Source organism: Nothoprocta perdicaria, unplaced genomic scaffold (assembly GCF_003342845.1).
Source record: "Nothoprocta perdicaria isolate Ctin4 unplaced genomic scaffold, notPer1 scaffold_381, whole genome shotgun sequence".
NCBI lineage: Eukaryota > Metazoa > Chordata > Aves > Tinamiformes > Tinamidae > Nothoprocta > Nothoprocta perdicaria.
Window position 1 is genome coordinate 476,908 of NW_020455623.1, and position 15,993 is coordinate 492,900.

Consider the following 15,993-nt stretch of genomic DNA (forward strand, 5'->3'; position numbering starts at 1 on the left):
GCCGCGCCTGTGGCAGGCGGGCAGCATGGCGGCCGTGGAGGCGCGCGTGTGCGAGACGGCGGGCTGCAGCAGCGAGGCCAAGCTGCAGTGCCCCACCTGCCTCAAGCTGGGCATCCAGGGCTCCTACTTCTGCTCCCAGGTGAGCCCCGTGCCGCCGCCGCCGCGCGGATCCCTCCCCGCGGCGGGTCTGCGGCCCGCCCCGGCCGCCTTTGGCTCCTGCCTCCCCCCAGAGCCGCTTTTGGGGGGGATTTAGGGGCGATCTGCGCTTGGTCACCCCGCTCCAGGGCAGGCGGGAGCCTGCGGGCCGGGGAGGCCCCCGGCCGCTGCTGCTCGAGCCCGTGGGTACCGCACATACCTGCAGGTCGTGGCAGTGTCACCCTCGGGGCACGTTTCCGCCCCCCCCACGCCGTTTGACCGTGGATTTACTCCTTTATTTGTCAGATCGCCCTTCGTGGGGCAAACGAGAAGTGCCCGTCAGATCGCGGCGCGTGCGTTCCTGTGCCCGGAGTCGCGTGGCTGCCATGGGCGTGCAGGACTTGTTGCTCTCAAAGCAGATTTTCCCATTCCTCTAACTAAATAAGAGACCTCAGGGTGGCAGGGAACAATGACAACCCCTTTTTGTTTGCTTGCTTCTCTCTTTCTTTCTTTAAATCCTTTTGGATTTTAAGGCTGCCACACAGGGAGATTCACGTGGAGCCAGTTGTCATGTAACTATCAACTTCTGCTAAGCCCGCTCCGTAGGCCTCAGCTCCGCCGACTTGCTGCCGCGCCACTAATAAACTTTGCTCCTTCATTAAATGGAGAGAAGTGTCTGATGACTGCTGAGTGTTTTTATTTTTTGTTTGTTTGTCTTTACTGTAAATGCACAGGAGAACACACAGGTTAGTACTGTAAACCTTTTGTATGTGTCACTCCTGTTAGCTGAGAAAATACATGTTTAGTTCCAAGATCAATGATGGACTTCACTGTCAGAATTGCAATTCAGGGTGAAATCAGTAAAATACTGTAGATAAATGTAGCAGAAGCATTCAGTCACATCAGCTGGATACATTTATTAACTGGGCAAACTAATATTTTTTGCTTCAGGGTATAAACTGATCATTAGACTAGSGGGGAAATCTTCCTACATGCACATAACACACCTAGTGCACAGTTTCTGGTACTTTACCCTGAAAGCACCCCTGCGACCAGACATTGAGAGTCGATGCTAAGCTGCATGGACTGCAATTACAAATTGTTCCTTTTTCTTTTTCTTTTTCTTTTTTTTTTTTTTTTCCCCAGTGTGAAGTTCATAGGTGATTTGCAGGATCTGCCCTGTATTTATCACCAATTTGAACATCTCTGATGTGAAACTGAATACAAATGCTTCTTCAGCGTGTACAAACACTAGTCTGTGATAACAATACCATTTGTTCGTGGACCAGAGAGGTCCATGAGGGACATTCTAGCAATGCCTCACCTTCCCACTCCCAACACAGCTAAATTTCTATAGGGTGAAGAGATTTTATTAACTGTATGCTAGCTTAAAATCTTTTAGAACATCCTGGAGTGGGGAGTTTCTAACCGCTGGTCAGTAAAGTTGGGAAGCGTTGTTATTCCCCTCTTGGAAGGTGCTTTGAGGGGTTTGAAGGAAGAAGTTTACAGAAGAGCTAAGGAAATTAGCAGCCTATTTTCAGGACATGCACAAAAACATATTGTGTCAAGGCRTAGTCCTGTGGTCAGCCTGCAGTGACCGGCTTCAGCTCCCCTCTTTGGGCCCAGGGCATCTCAAGATCAGCTCTCTGCCTCTCTCGTGTACAGTGGAGAATCTGGAGACTCACTGCAGTGGCCTCTGTGACACCAAATGCTGTCACTGGGACAGCCAAGGGGCTGCTGACAACCTGGCCCTCAACCTTATCACTAAGCAGAGGAGTCTGGAAAGCCAGGAAAATCCAGCAGGTACCAATGCAATGCCTAGCGTTTATGAAACTTCTCCAACCTTTCCTCCTCAGGGGACAGAATTTAACGCTGGGAATCATTTTGCCCATGGAGTTTAAAAGGCAGAGCTGCAACAACTTCAAAGAGTTTTCTGTCCATAGTGGCATGGTTAGGTGCATGAGTCACTGTGATCAACTACTAGGTGGAACCACAGCGTTATCCCACTCCAATGTAGAGAGGAGATAACCTTAGGATTTTGTGTTTCTTCTTTCCGTGATAAAGGGCATCATCCTAGTTATTCATCTTCATTTAGCCTATTAAATTAGGTATTGTCACTGCCAGCTACCTTCTTTCACGGTCTTGCTTCTATAGGCATGCATCTTCTGCAGACATTTATAATAGTGTTGCATCTTCTGCAGACATTTATAATAGTGTTAGGTGTGTGTCAGCTTAGACCAAATTGCTACATCCTGCTGCATCTTCTGAATGCAGAAACAGCTCGACATCACAAGAATATTGTTCCTGGTACTAAGATGACTTTGCTATTGCAGCATCCCTTGAGAGATGCACATGCCACTTTTGTGTAAATTATATGCAGTGTGCATAAATGGTATGTGTTAATATATACAAATGATTTACACTTGATACATGCCTTTACAGTCTGCACAGTCTGCGATAAGCACAGGAGAAGTAGTAACTGATACATGGTGCMGGGATGCCTGAGCCAAAGAGTAAGAAATTCTCTGCAAACATGACAATAAAAATAAGAAAAAGTCAATTTTAAGTAGTTAGGTCAAATTTAAGTAGTTCAGTAAGTGCTGTTAAATGTTTGAAAGGATTTATTTTATTTTYCCCCCCCTTTTTTTTTCTCAAGGGTTGATTTTTTTCAGTCTGTTTGGTCACTGTTTGAKAGTAGTCGTTGTAGTTTAGATAAAAATGCTCTCTGGTGTAAAGCTATTTCTGCTTTGTTGCGTGGTTCTGCCAATATTTCAGCTAGATACTGGGCTGAGTCCCTAAGGTGGAAATCACTGAGAGAAGCGAGGGAAGGCTCAGCAGAGAAGGCTCAGCAAAACCCAGAATCCTGTCCAGAGAGTGGCTCTCATGAGCGAGAGCTATCACAACAGCCGCGTTTTTGTGTGGACTTGCCCAGGCCGAGCCGTGCGGACACGTGATAKAGTGCTAGTGCAGAACGAGTTGCGAGTATCTGCTGAGGCCAGTGCCCACGGGAAGCGTGGGGTTGATGCTGCACAAAACACCCGGGCTTATATGGGCATTAAACAGGGGTGCCTAAGTGGCTGTGCAGCCACACATCCGTTGAGTGCCTTCCAGAGGTGCAGAGCAGGACCCGGGTGTTCATTGATCGTGCACCGCACACAGAGGTGCTGCCCAGACCTCGCTCCATGGACACGGTTCCAGTCAGTGGCTGCCCGTGCAGTGCAYGCCTGAAGCTACGCTGTCGTCCTTCGGACTGCGCTGCTGCCTCTCTGCAAAGAGAGGACAAGTAAAAATGAGAAGTGTGCTAGGGGAAACTCAAACATATGGCTGCCTTATGCAGGACCCTCGCGTCGCTTGCAGCTGCAGGAAATAAAAAGTCAAAATGGAGACTGTCAGATGCTGCGAGCAGTGCTGTTTGCCRCTAGCAGCGTCCTTGTGCACGACAAGGAAAGACTCCTGGTCTTGGACAGGAGCGAATGGCTTTGGAGAATATATCCCAACTTGCATAGGGAAAAGGAGAATTGGCTACACGTGGGTGTCACAACTGATCTCACCTTTCCCCACATACTCCGTTATCTGCCAAGAAATGAAACCTGCAGACTCAGTTTCCCCATAACGAATGTGTCTTGTGACCCTGTGAGTCCTGAGCTGTACAATTCTTGATTTTCTTTGCAGCTCAGATCTCAATTCAGAAGCAGAAGGTGTTTAAAAACATATGAGTATCCCTGAAATAGGGCATTTGACTTTTTAATTTTTTTCCTTACATATGTCTCAGTTAAACTTGTTCCTGTTGCCTTGCGCTCCAGCAGACAGAAGGTAATGGAGCAGGAGCAGGTCTGTGCGTGCACTGAGTTGTAGCAGTGTGATAGTAGAAMCTTCCACTGTTGGTTCAAGATGAAGTTTTCCTCCTGTTGCTTGAACCCTTATGTAGCTCCCTGGCCTATTGTGTGCCAGGCCAGCAAAATGGCAAAAAAATGGGTATTTGGTGTAGGAGGAACCTGCAGCAATAACTGGTCTTGCTAATGAGGGAAATACCGAACAGTAAATTCAGCTGATCGGTGTACTGGGTACTGTGGTCTTGTGGATACAGAYTGGAAAGCACTGTTACAGACTCCATAGAAAATGGGGAGAAGAGGGCYCTACTGAAGCAGGCAGTGAAGCCTGCACAGCAAAGCCCATGGAGACTCTTTTACATGGGGTTTAGTTTGCAGGTCTGCTGTCTTGGAGGGGTCTGGGGCTGTATACGTCACATAGGATCTGTGGTGATGAGTCAGCATTGGGATTATCTTTCCTTGTAAAGGAAAAAAAAAAAAGTTTGCTTCCTGCCTGTTACTTCAGAAATTCAGATGTTGCTCTAAATGTTTGGAATTACCCTTTCCACACAGTTGTTGTGAGTGCGCACAGCCAATGAATTAGACTTTGAGCTACAAAACCAATAAATTACCCATTTAGCGCACTAAAGGATCCTCTTTAATGTCTTCTTCAACAGCTTTCCTATTCAGCTCTCTCATTTGCTCACCTGCCTTTTTCCTCATTTTAATCTATCTTTAGCTGCCAACCATTTCTGCCTCCCGCTTCGCTGGTTCATTGATTTTTTTAACCTTCTCCCACGAACTTCTTTGTCTTCTCAGGTAAAGGAGAAAAATATCAGCCCCTTCTCTTCACATCCTCTATTTCCTTGCTTTCCATTTGTTTTTTCTTCTCTTTTTTTCCTCCCTCTCCTTTCCTTGTTTCTGTTCAGTAGCCCCCACTCGTTTTTCCCCCTTTTGATCTTTTTCTCTTGTTTACCCGCTCTGGTGCTGCTCCCTCATGCTGGAGAAGGCGGCAGGAAGGATGCAAGTAACAGGAGGAGGTGACTTTTTGTAGGACCTGGGAGGCTTATTCAGCCCGCTGCAGTGCCAGGAGATTTGGTATGGAGAGAGAGAAAGAGACCTAGGTGAACCCCGAGCCTCATGTTCCAAAGAACAGCACAGGGATTCAGGCACCATGAAGCAACCACGGTGTCTGGTTACACACTAAAGTGCTAAGGAGACAATATTTAGTAGAGAAGATTAAATCAGTGCATTTCCCGTTGGTGGGTGCATCTGTTTGGCTGTGCTTGTTGCCTATTCTGGCTCAAACTCCTAAATGTAGTATTTTCTAGTGTTAAGATTGTCGGTTACAGTAGCATTTACTGCATGTTTCTACAAGGGTTTATAAAATTATTGTTTTATATTTACTTTTTAAAGTAACAGTTACTCTTTTGTGGAAATGGTATGTCTGCCCAAGATGAAACTACTTAAAAATACATGTCTACTGTTTGCAATTCTAGGAATGTTTTAAAGGAAGCTGGGCTACTCACAAGTTATTACACAAGAAAGCAAGTAAGTAAATTCCTGATTCAGTTCTAATATTCTGTTTTGAAAACTGTTCCCTTCTGTGCATTCACCCCTCTTACCATCTTCCCATCGTTCACTGTCATCCTGCATTCTTGGATTTTTTTTATTTAATGTAGTTGTTTGGAGGTATATTGTAGCAAGAGTTTTGCTAAGTTTATCTGAATGTATCTGTATGGTTCAGTTACAGCAGGTAGCATTGGTGGTATGGAAAAATTAGTAGATTTTCCTTTATATCTTTCTCTGTGGTCTTCCTTGTGCAGTAATGCCCTTCCTTGAGCTTTATTAATGACTGTCTGGTAGATACTGCTGCCTGTTTTTTCCTCTGTGCTAGTCTCCTATTAGAATCTTGCTGCTGTGACTGGATTCCGCAGTCAAAATCCGTCTGACAGACAAGGAGTACCAGGGAAGTAATTTATRTTTATATAAATTACTTGTAAATAACTCACAAAATAACTCATAGAGTAATAATCTACAAGTTTAAATTCAACACCCTCCCACCCCCAATGAAAGGCCAACCCCATGAAGCTCTGCTGCAGAGGGAATTAGAAAGTGGCACGGCCAAAAGCCAAATCCTGGTGCAGACCTCCACTGCTGCCCTTTATCTGACAGCAGGTTTTTTTGACAATAGTGCTAAATCCTCAATCTTCCTGGCTTCTTGCATCATTGCTGAGCCCAGTCTTGGTAGGTTTGGTCCTGATAACCCTCATGTCTTCCATGTTATAAACTGTGCTGAAGCATCCCAAGGGAACCCAAATTATCGCCTGTTAAAAAGAGGGCTTTTTATTACTGTTATTTCTCTGTGGTTTATCTAAACTCACGTGAGCAGAAGGCTTAATGTCAGCCATGCAGATTCTGAGGAACTTGAGGGCTGCTGCAGCCAAATTTTTGCATCTCCTATTCTTGTGAGATCTGAAAAGATAAATGAAATTATGTGGTTTGAGCTGGGTCAGTACGACCACACTCTTCCCTAGCCTTTGCCCCCTCTTTCCAAGTACATTTTCCTTTTGATAATGCTTAGAATGCACCTGCTTCAATCCCCCATGTACCAGCCATCAATCTACTCTTTTAAATTTATTATTTGTGAAGGAAGTCATCAATGGACTGCGTCAGGTATAAGTTTTACAAGGCTAAGAGAGCCAGAAACCTCCAGCAGATTAAAACCATCTTGTAAAGTAAATATGCGGCCTGTTCTGAAATGCAGTAGGAGGCTGTACCCCCTCGCTGCCCCTCAGGACAGAGGATGGTAGTAGGCACTGTGGGTTAAAAATCATAGTCAAATGCCCTTTACCTATCCAGATAACTTCTCTCTTTGAATACTAAGAGAAATTGCACAGAGGAAGAACCTTCAGCTACAATACAGGGCTSTTCATTAAAGAGATGGAGGGTCTTTCAGTAGAAATATGTTTCTCCCCAAGCACAGAACCGTGTTTTAGAACTATGTATAAATATTGACGTCAATAACAATTTTGTTTCATTTGAGCCTTCAGTACTGCTGTCCTGACATTGTTCAGTTTGCCACTGGGTAAAGATAGAGTTGACATATGAATTGAGTGTGAATTTTGAATGTGAAAAACCCAAGGACAAAATAAGATGAAAATTACTAACTAAACTTACTTATGGGAAGCATTTAAAAAAAAGCCAAGTGGGATTAARTCTATATTTACATACTTTCAGGTCACTCTCTGGATACAAATTTTTTATTCTTGATAGGCTGCTGCAATTTCTTTTTTCTTTTCAGAAGATGAAAAAGCTAAACGTGAGGTTTCCTCTTGGACCCTAGAGGGTGACATCAACACAAACCCTTGGGCTGGTTATAGATACACGGGTAAACTCAGACCACATTATCCACTGGTAAGTAGCAAATGTCGCACTGTTTCAGCACTGCAGGAAAAGGTTCCACATTTAGCTTTTAAATAATTGCTCTTTTTAAGAGCCTAGCATCCTCTCCATAGTCTTCTCCATCTGCTACAGGCTGAATGGGTAGATTTACAGACCCTGAGACCTTGTGTGCTTTTTGGTAGCTCTGGAGAAAAGGGTGTTTTGAATGTTTCACTGGCCTTCTACTTAATTATGCTATTTCTTAGCCTCTTGGAGTTTTTTGTTTTGTTTTGTTTTGTTTTGTTTTGTTTTTGTTTTCTTCCCATTGTTCCCCATGCCCCCAGCTGCTGTATATAAAATTATAAGAAAAAAGTCCTAAGAAATAGAGTGATAATTAAAGACAACAGTAATACTAGTGTGTGSAAATAATGAAAAGAAGGGAGGGTGCATCTGGGACCCGAGCATATGCAGTCTGGAAAGTGTCAGAATACACACTACAGGATAGCAGTTATAACACATGACAAAAGCAGGGTCTTTTTATTTGACAAATAGAATTGCTTTTRCAAAGCTGTGAAGTTGGCTATTAGAGGTTGTATAATATAAAGAGTTACAATCTTTGCTGAGTATTGCTGGCTGGAGGTGCTTGGGGGTGTTTGCCTACTTTTCAACTTTCTTATTTAAATTCACTGTATTTAACTTTGCTGCCTGGGTCTCTGTTTTTATATCTGTARTAAGTACTCTTGCAATCTAACCAGCTTTGACTGTGATTTATTTAGACGCCAACAAGGCCTGTGCCAAGCTATATTCAGAGACCGGATTATGCCGATCACCCACTAGGTAACTTGAAACAAATCACAATTGCTCTGTGTTACTCCTGTGTGCATGTGTGTTTCTTCAGACGAAGAAGCCTGTAAAGCATCGAGATGTGGGAAAAGGGATTCTCTTCTATTTGTTCTTCTTACTTGGCCTCTTCCTCCCCTACATTAACTTACTGATCTTTCCCAAAATATAGTTACAAATATTTCATATAAGTTCAAAGTTTTGAATGAGTTGTCTTCTCTTTCCTATACACCTCTGAAGGACAAAAATAAGTTCTACCCCAGTAAGTTCTACCTCTGTGGCTTACTTGATAACCAACTGCAAACGTAGCACACAAGTCAGCTGCAGCATATGAATTCCTTAAGGCCTTTCTCAGGGACCTCACTCTGTTTAGGGAACATAAATATTTAAACAACACAATGCTGCAGGTTAGGGGCTCATGCAACTATGTGAGTGCCCTTTACCACTTTATGAGAGCACATGTGAGAATACAGCCAAGCCATTGCTGAGCACTGAGGGTGCTTATAACTACTTGGGCATGATGGTTGTGCCCAGCAAGAGGATGGACATCCTGAATTCTGGGCACTGAAGGGTAGTGTAAGGCTTATGAATTCGAATAAATCTAGGTGATGGCTATAGTGCTTTTATTAGTGGTGGCTTCATTATTTGTCCCTGGTGAAAAGAGGCATACTTCTATTACCATTGGGAAACTGCAGAAGTTGTTTGGTTTGGAACTGCCTAGCAATCACTCCTTTGTATTAACATTTTCTTCTTTCTTCTTTCTTCTTTCTTCTTTCTTCTTTCTTCTTTCTTCTTTCTTCTTTCTTCTTTCTTCTTTCTTCTTTCTTCTTTCTTCTTTTTTTTTTTTTCAGGAATGTCTGAATCAGAACAGGCTTTAAAAGGAACCTCTCAAATAAAAATCCTCTCATCTGAGGATATAGAAGGGATGCGAGTAGTGTGTAGGGTAAGGAGGTTTTGTTTTTCATTACAGAATTCCTTTATTCTTGAAAAATCTTATTTCAGTTTCCTGAATAAGAACTATTCCGCTGTGATCATTTCCTTGTGCATGAAGTCTTTTCTTTGAAATATATTTAAATAGTCTATTTTATGTTTGCAATATTCAAGGGATCCGTGGTCCAAATCTTAATAATAAGGAATGCTTTTAAGTGTCCCTGATGTCTTATTAATACAAACTATAGACCTCTCAAAGTCTTTAAAAAGTCCCAGTCTGCCCAATTTTTCCAGTAGTCTCAATGTATCTCAAGCAAATGTATTGCTAACTTTCCAGGTATTGCACCTGGCCTCATTTTAAATAAGATTTTGTTTTGTTTTTGTTTTCCTTATTTGCAGCTTGCTAGGGAAGTATTGGATGTTGCTGCCATGATGGTGAAAGCAGGTGTAACTACTGAAGAAATTGATCATGCTGTCCATATAGTAAGGTTATTTTATTGTTTTTTTTGGTTCTAATACCTGCCCTTTTGGTATGTTTGTTGTGCGTTTTTGGCTGTGTGTTCTCCTTGTCTTTATTCCAGACTGTCTAGTTCTAGGTAGAACAAAAATTGGAAACCTATTATAGCACAATGTTAAATTCAAAAATGAACTCCCAGTTAGGAGCTCCTGGGACTCCATGATTTTCATCCTAAGATTTTCCCTCTGAGCTCTTTCACCTTTAGGGATATCTCAACTGAGATCCCTAATTAGTATTTAGCACTCTTAAAATAGTATTATTTAAAAAATATATATAACTATATTAAAAAAAACAGTTACAACAATATTATTGGTTCCAGAACTGTGCAATATGCTTCTTTGTTTGTGTATGTGTATGTATATAAAATGTATGTGTCGGTTTTGCTGGAATCCCAGCAAGAATATTAGAGGGAAACAAAGGAAGCAGCATGTGTTTTTAAAGTTAGGATAAAAGAGTGGTACCAAATCTATTTTTTTTTCTAGCTGATCTCTTATAAAAAAAGTTATTTAAAGTCTTAGAGCAGATGCTTAAAGGCACTCCTTGAAAATAGCTGGGGTTTTTTTTGTATCAAAAATGTATTTCCGTGCATTATTTGAACCTCAGTACTTCAGCATGTGTAGTTGAACATAAAAATAAGTAAGAAAAAAAAACCTACCTCTATTTTCTTTTTGCAAATTTTCTTTTTGATTTGAAACACAAAGCTTTACAAAAATACCCTAATGTCCTGTGAAAAGGAGGAAGGCTTGAAAAAACTTATTTTCAGGAGTCGCAGCTTTTCAAAATGTCATTCTTATTGTAAAATTGTTGTGCTTACGCTCTTTCTTTGTATAAAGCTTGCTAAAATAAATTATAAATTGTATTCTTTTAAATCTGATTTAGGCTTGCATTGCAAGGAATTGCTATCCTTCCCCTCTGAATTACTATAATTTCCCTAAGTCATGCTGTACGTCAGTGAATGAAGTGATCTGTCATGGAATTCCTGATAGGAGGCCTTTGCAGGAAGGCGATATTGTTAATGGTAAGTGTTAAGAAAATGTGTGTGTATGTGCAGCCATTTGGTCAAAGAGCCTGAAACTGGATTTCAGAATCATAGCAAAACATGGGGAAAAAAATAAGCTTGGAAGAGACCACCAGTGACACCTTGTCCAACTTCATCTCCAAGCAGGGCAAAGTAACATTTTGTTACTGTGCTGTCCCTCTGTGAGCAGTTTCTTGACCAACAGTGATCTCTGTGCAAACTGGCACATTTTTTGTTTCTCCCTGTCCAACCTTATTCCCAGTAAGAAACCCTGCGGTTTTGGCTACAAACGATTTTTGCAGAGGTGTGGCTTACTATTCCAACCACGTAGTGAAATTGCTGAAGTTACCCATCACTGCCTAGGGACTTTATTTTCACTCTGTTGGCCCTGGAATTTTATGACTATACTTTAACCAGGTAAATCATCACGGAGCCAATAATATCCCTGCCCTGATTTTACATTTACCCATAAAACCAATCATAAACAGTAAACGTGCCATGGCAAGGCTACATCAGTGTTGAGGGGGATGTTTGTTTTGATCAAGACGTTGACTTATAAAACACTGTCTTCTTTACCAATTCCATAAAATATACAGGGTAAGTGCTAGAGAACTGGTACTGCTGGAAAAGCTTTCACATCTGGAATTCTTCCAAAGTAATTTCATGACTTCAGAATTCTAATACTACATTTTAACATGTTTTTATTATCCTTTCTGCAAATCAAGAGATAAAAAGGGAGAAACAGTAATAATATTATGATATGTCTGGTGTTCTCTGCAGTGGATATTACTGTCTATCGTAATGGCTACCATGGAGATCTGAATGAGACATTTTATGTTGGAGAAGTCGATGAGGGTGCAAGGAGACTTGTCCAGACAACTTACGAGTGCCTAATGCAAGCCATCGACGCAGGTAAAGGGTTTTGCTGAGGCTCAAAGTGTTGTCCTTTTGGTTTCAAACTTATTGTATTACACACATAATTGCCTATATTACCTGGGAATTACTTGCATGGTAGAACTCTTCTTACTGTATGTCCTTAGTAGATGATGTATATTGTTTGATACAGTGATTCTCCAAACACTGCTGGCATTGTTGCAATTCCTATTTTAAACAGATGTTTACCAGGAAAATTTTGAGGTGATTGCTGAGGCAAGCCACATAACATATTTAAATAAAAATAGAGATTGCAGTGGAGGGAGAATGCTGTATGCAAAAACATATAGATAAACAAGCAACCAGTGTTACAGAGATTCTGTTTGCCAAATGGTGTGAGTTGCTTGAAAGAAACCTGTATAAGTTTGTATCTGTCTGCATTATTTTCATTTTTCAGTAAAACCTGGTGTTCGGTATAGAGAACTCGGAAACATTATTCAGAAACATGCTCAAGCAAACGGATTCTCAGTGGTTCGGAGCTACTGCGGGCATGGAATCCATAAACTTTTCCATACAGCCCCCAATGTGCCACATTATGCCAGTGAGTATTTGCTTTATGTTATCTTGTAGACAGGACATGGTTTGCAATAAGTGCACCCAGTCTAGTTGCTCATATTCTAAAAAAATAGCATTTTGCTTGACAGCCACCAACTTGGCATTTTTACACTTGTAGTATATGTGTATGTATTCTACATATTATAAATATATATCTTTATACTCCAAATGATAGTGTTCCTAAATAAATTACCTGCATATGTTGTACACTAGGTTTTAGCTCTCACCCGTAGTGCGTTGGTGCTTGACCTGTTTGTATGAATCCTCCTCTAACCCTTTAGGCATTCTTGTCTAGAACAGGAGCATATTTCTGTTCATTCACAAAAGGTCTAAACAAAACCTCAATGCCATTCCCAGACAGAAATGTTATTTGGAATGGTATAGCTAGATGTTGTGGAGAAGCTGTTGTGCCAGCTTGATGTCCACCACGTGTAGGTGGTTTGGACCATTTAATGGGTTTACACCATAAGAGCAAATTGAGGGCGTTAACGGTTCAGGAAAATAAAATTAAGAAGTAATTAAGTTTTCAAACCATCTCTGAGCATCTTAAATACTTAATACTTAAATACATTTTACTGTGTGATTGGCCCTTCTTTTAAGGGTTCTTCTGACTTTACGTARTTGTGCTATATTCTTGTAGGAGGATTCATTCATTTCCTAAGATAGGAGGGCTTCTTCTAACTTACTGCTTTTATTGCAGAAAACAAGGCAGTTGGAGTAATGAAGCCAGGGCATGTATTTACAATCGAACCAATGATCTGTGAAGGTGAGCAACTGATTAGTTTATCACAAGTGATAAACTRCATTTACTCTGCGCAATGCTTGTTATTACAGTAAAATTGTTACCCTTCTTTAGGGTAACAGATGTTAAGATGTAAAGATGTGCTGGAAAGATAATACTGATCTTGCTTAGTATAGCTGGGTGATTTACTCCCTTCCCACCATGCTGCTTTGGAGAATGGCATCTCTTAAATTGCAACTTTCTGACTATTTTTATATTTCTAGGTGGTTGGCAGGATGAGACGTGGCCCGATGGCTGGACAGCAGTAACAAGAGATGGAAAACGATCTGCCCAGTTTGAACACACGCTGCTGGTCACCGACACAGGCTGTGAGATCCTAACGCGGCGGCTGGATAGCATTCGTCCACATTTCATGTCCCAGTGATAGTCTGGACTGAGTGGGTGGATCTGAAAGATACATATATTTTTTTTTTCTCTGTACTATGCATTTTATTAAGAGTACAGAATAGAGGGGGAGTTCATCATTTATTTTGTTCTCACTGACTGTAGTTAAGAGGAATATCTTGAAGAACCTGACCCAATGTCTGAAAAAGCAGAGAAGGATTTAAAATATTTTCTGCTTTCCTCCTACCTGCAACACTCGTACTATGTTTTCTTTTTTATTTTCCTTCAATTACTTCTTTAGCACCTTTCTTCCAATTAGATCTGCAGTTGCTTCTATTGCTGCCAGGATACTAGCTAGAAAAATGTGGGGTGACCTTTCCCACTAGGACTTGATATTTTGGGATCCAGGTTTTTTCACTACTTCAGTGTGCTCTGTCTCTCTTGGTGCCTGAGTGGCRCCTGAATTTTAAGTGTTCCTAGTTCCAAAGACCTGCTCTTGCTTCTGCAAATACTGTTGTAATGGGCTGGGCCTTGTTTATCAGTTGAGAAGAATTGTGGGGGAGAAGGAAAGAGATGCATGTTGCCAAGAATAGTTTGCCCTTACCTTTAGTTCTGTCCCATCTCTCTGCTGATTGCCTCTGTTGTAATTGTCACTGTTGGTGGCACACTGTGTTAATGGCGGGATTTGCTTTTATTGCTGGAGAATGATAGTACCGACTGCCTGTGGGGAAAATTACTAAATTCTGTGTTAAGTGCAGCTCCCTGGAACGAGCAGCTTCGCTGCTCGTTGGTGCTTGGCAATCTCCTGCTCAGGAAGCTCAGTGAAACTGCTCTATCTGCCTTGAGTAGAGAAAGGAATGAACAAGAGCCTGAAAATTCACATGTGCCATGGGATCCCTGGGTTAGTTAGCAGTGGGGCATTTTCTAGAGGTGCACCCACAGTAGCTGTGGGGGAGTGGATTTGCAAGACTTACACTGAGCTACATATGGATCTCATGAACTAAGTCTGAGGGTGAGAAGGGGAAGCATCTTCATTTTTTTAAACAGTTAAGGGATTTTCCCCCCAACAGTTGGCTTAAGGAGACAGCTGATCAGTTCCCTCAGAGAGGGTATAGGATGGGCTACGACAGAACATAAACCACTTTCTTGTCTGTTAATGTGTCAGCTAAGCTAGAAACTGTCAGCTTAAGGATTGTGGACTGATTAAGCCTCTGTCTTCTTCCTCCCCTTCTTTTTCCCTGTCCACTTCCTTTCCAAAAAATCTTTGCTGTGTCTGCGAGGGAGTCTATTTTTTTCTGTTTTTCTGAGCTGTAATTATTTCAGACCCCACGGCAGACTTCAGGTCTTGCACCACTGTAACACAAGAAATAGTTGAACCAATGCAGACATATTAAATCATGCAATCACGCGCATAAAACACACCTTTTATGAGGTGCCTGGTGAATCTGTTGCCACATTAGACCTAACCTTTTGAGTACTGCATGCCCCTGGCTCCCCATGGCACTGCACAATCTGAACGGGGGCAAGGGGTTAGTGCTCCATAGAACTGGACTTGCTCCATGTACTACCAAATACCAAACCTACCAGAAAATGTCTTCTCTTCCCCGAGTGCCTCAGACCTCTGCTGTAAGAGTATCAGTGCGGTAACATTTTCATTACCTTTATTTTTTAATTATGCAGTAAAGTGACCTGAGATGATGCATATGGAGTGAGTGTGTATGTGTGCATGTGTGCGCTTGAGTGTGTAGGTTTTAACTAAACAGACTGTAGCACCTGAGTGGAATTACTTGCATTGAATGAGATGCAATGAGATGACTATCCTGGAGGTTTGCCCACCATATCACTCACCTGAATGGTTACAAATGTCTTGCATTTTCTATGTGTGTGTGTATGAGATGGGAGGGCTTCATTTTTCATCTATAAAATAAAAGTTGCAGCTGCTTTTAATGGAAATTACATTTTTGTCATACCAAAACAGACAGTGTTTATCAAGTATCAGGGTTTGCTTGCACTCGTGCAAACCCCACTGGTAGATGCCTACAGCCAGTTAAARTCATGCTTGTGCATGCATCACTTGAATGCTTGTCTTTGCACGAAGACAACCACATGGAGCACTGCAAGTGCTAAGCTCTCACACTGTGCATTTCTGCTTATGAACTGAAATCACAGTAATGAAACTGTTTACTGTGTTAATATACTTAAACAATGGAAAAGTTCAGACATCTATACCTGTTACACGTAAGAAAACAAATAAGTCTGAAAAACAGACCTTATTTTTGTTCCACAGTGTTTTGTTTTATGAGTTTCCCTTTGCCCCCACCTATCTAGCTATAGTTTTGCTCGACTGTTGCGTACGGGACTTGTGCTGGCTGGGTTTGGAAAGCATTCTGGCTTGGGTTCTTTCAGAAATTGCTGCCTTCTTTTTACAAGTCTGCACCAGCTTGCCAGTAGTGCTACCAAAAACATAACTGTGCTGGTTGTTCCGAAGCATTCTCCCTTTACTACCATTGTTAGTTCCAAAACCACAGAGGAGCTCAAACTATGGAAATGTTCCAGGGTGTTTCTGCAAATTGACCTGAATACTTAAAGAGAGATTCAATAGCTAAGGCAGTAAAAGTAACACCACGAAGACACTGCAGAAAAAAAAAAAAAAAAAAAAAAAAAAAAAATCAGCGCTTAGACCAAATGTATAGTAAAATTAGGTGAATTCATTCTCCTCAGATTCTGTTATATTTTCTGAATACTT

The 15,993-nt window shown here is 41.6% G+C and overlaps 1 protein-coding gene across 1 annotated transcript; it reads left to right on the plus strand.

The window, feature by feature from the left end:
• Positions 1 to 6: 6 nt before the first annotated feature.
• Positions 7 to 15,072, plus strand: METAP1 (methionyl aminopeptidase 1). Its single transcript, XM_026044779.1, has 11 exons — positions 7 to 139; positions 5,444 to 5,495; positions 7,249 to 7,361; positions 8,105 to 8,165; positions 9,020 to 9,111; positions 9,498 to 9,581; positions 10,495 to 10,633; positions 11,414 to 11,545; positions 11,964 to 12,107; positions 12,822 to 12,887; positions 13,127 to 15,072. The coding sequence occupies exons 1-11, from the start codon at positions 26 to 28 to the stop codon at positions 13,285 to 13,287; spliced, it is 1,158 nt and encodes a 385-aa protein (XP_025900564.1). The 5' UTR covers positions 7 to 25; the 3' UTR covers positions 13,288 to 15,072.
• Positions 15,073 to 15,993: the final 921 nt, after the last annotated feature.

What these genes read in the sequence shown, in the direction of transcription:
- METAP1 (XM_026044779.1), top strand. Translation starts at nt 26, where the DNA reads ATGGCGGCCGTGGAGGCGCGCGTGTGCGAGACGGCGGGCTGCAGCAGC. An exon ending in TTGATCATGCTGTCCATATA is followed by an intron (nt 9,582 to 10,494) that starts GTAAGGTTATTT and finishes AATCTGATTTAG; the next exon opens with GCTTGCATTGCAAGGAATTG. An exon ending in CGAACCAATGATCTGTGAAG is followed by an intron (nt 12,888 to 13,126) that starts GTGAGCAACTGA and finishes TTATATTTCTAG; the next exon opens with GTGGTTGGCAGGATGAGACG.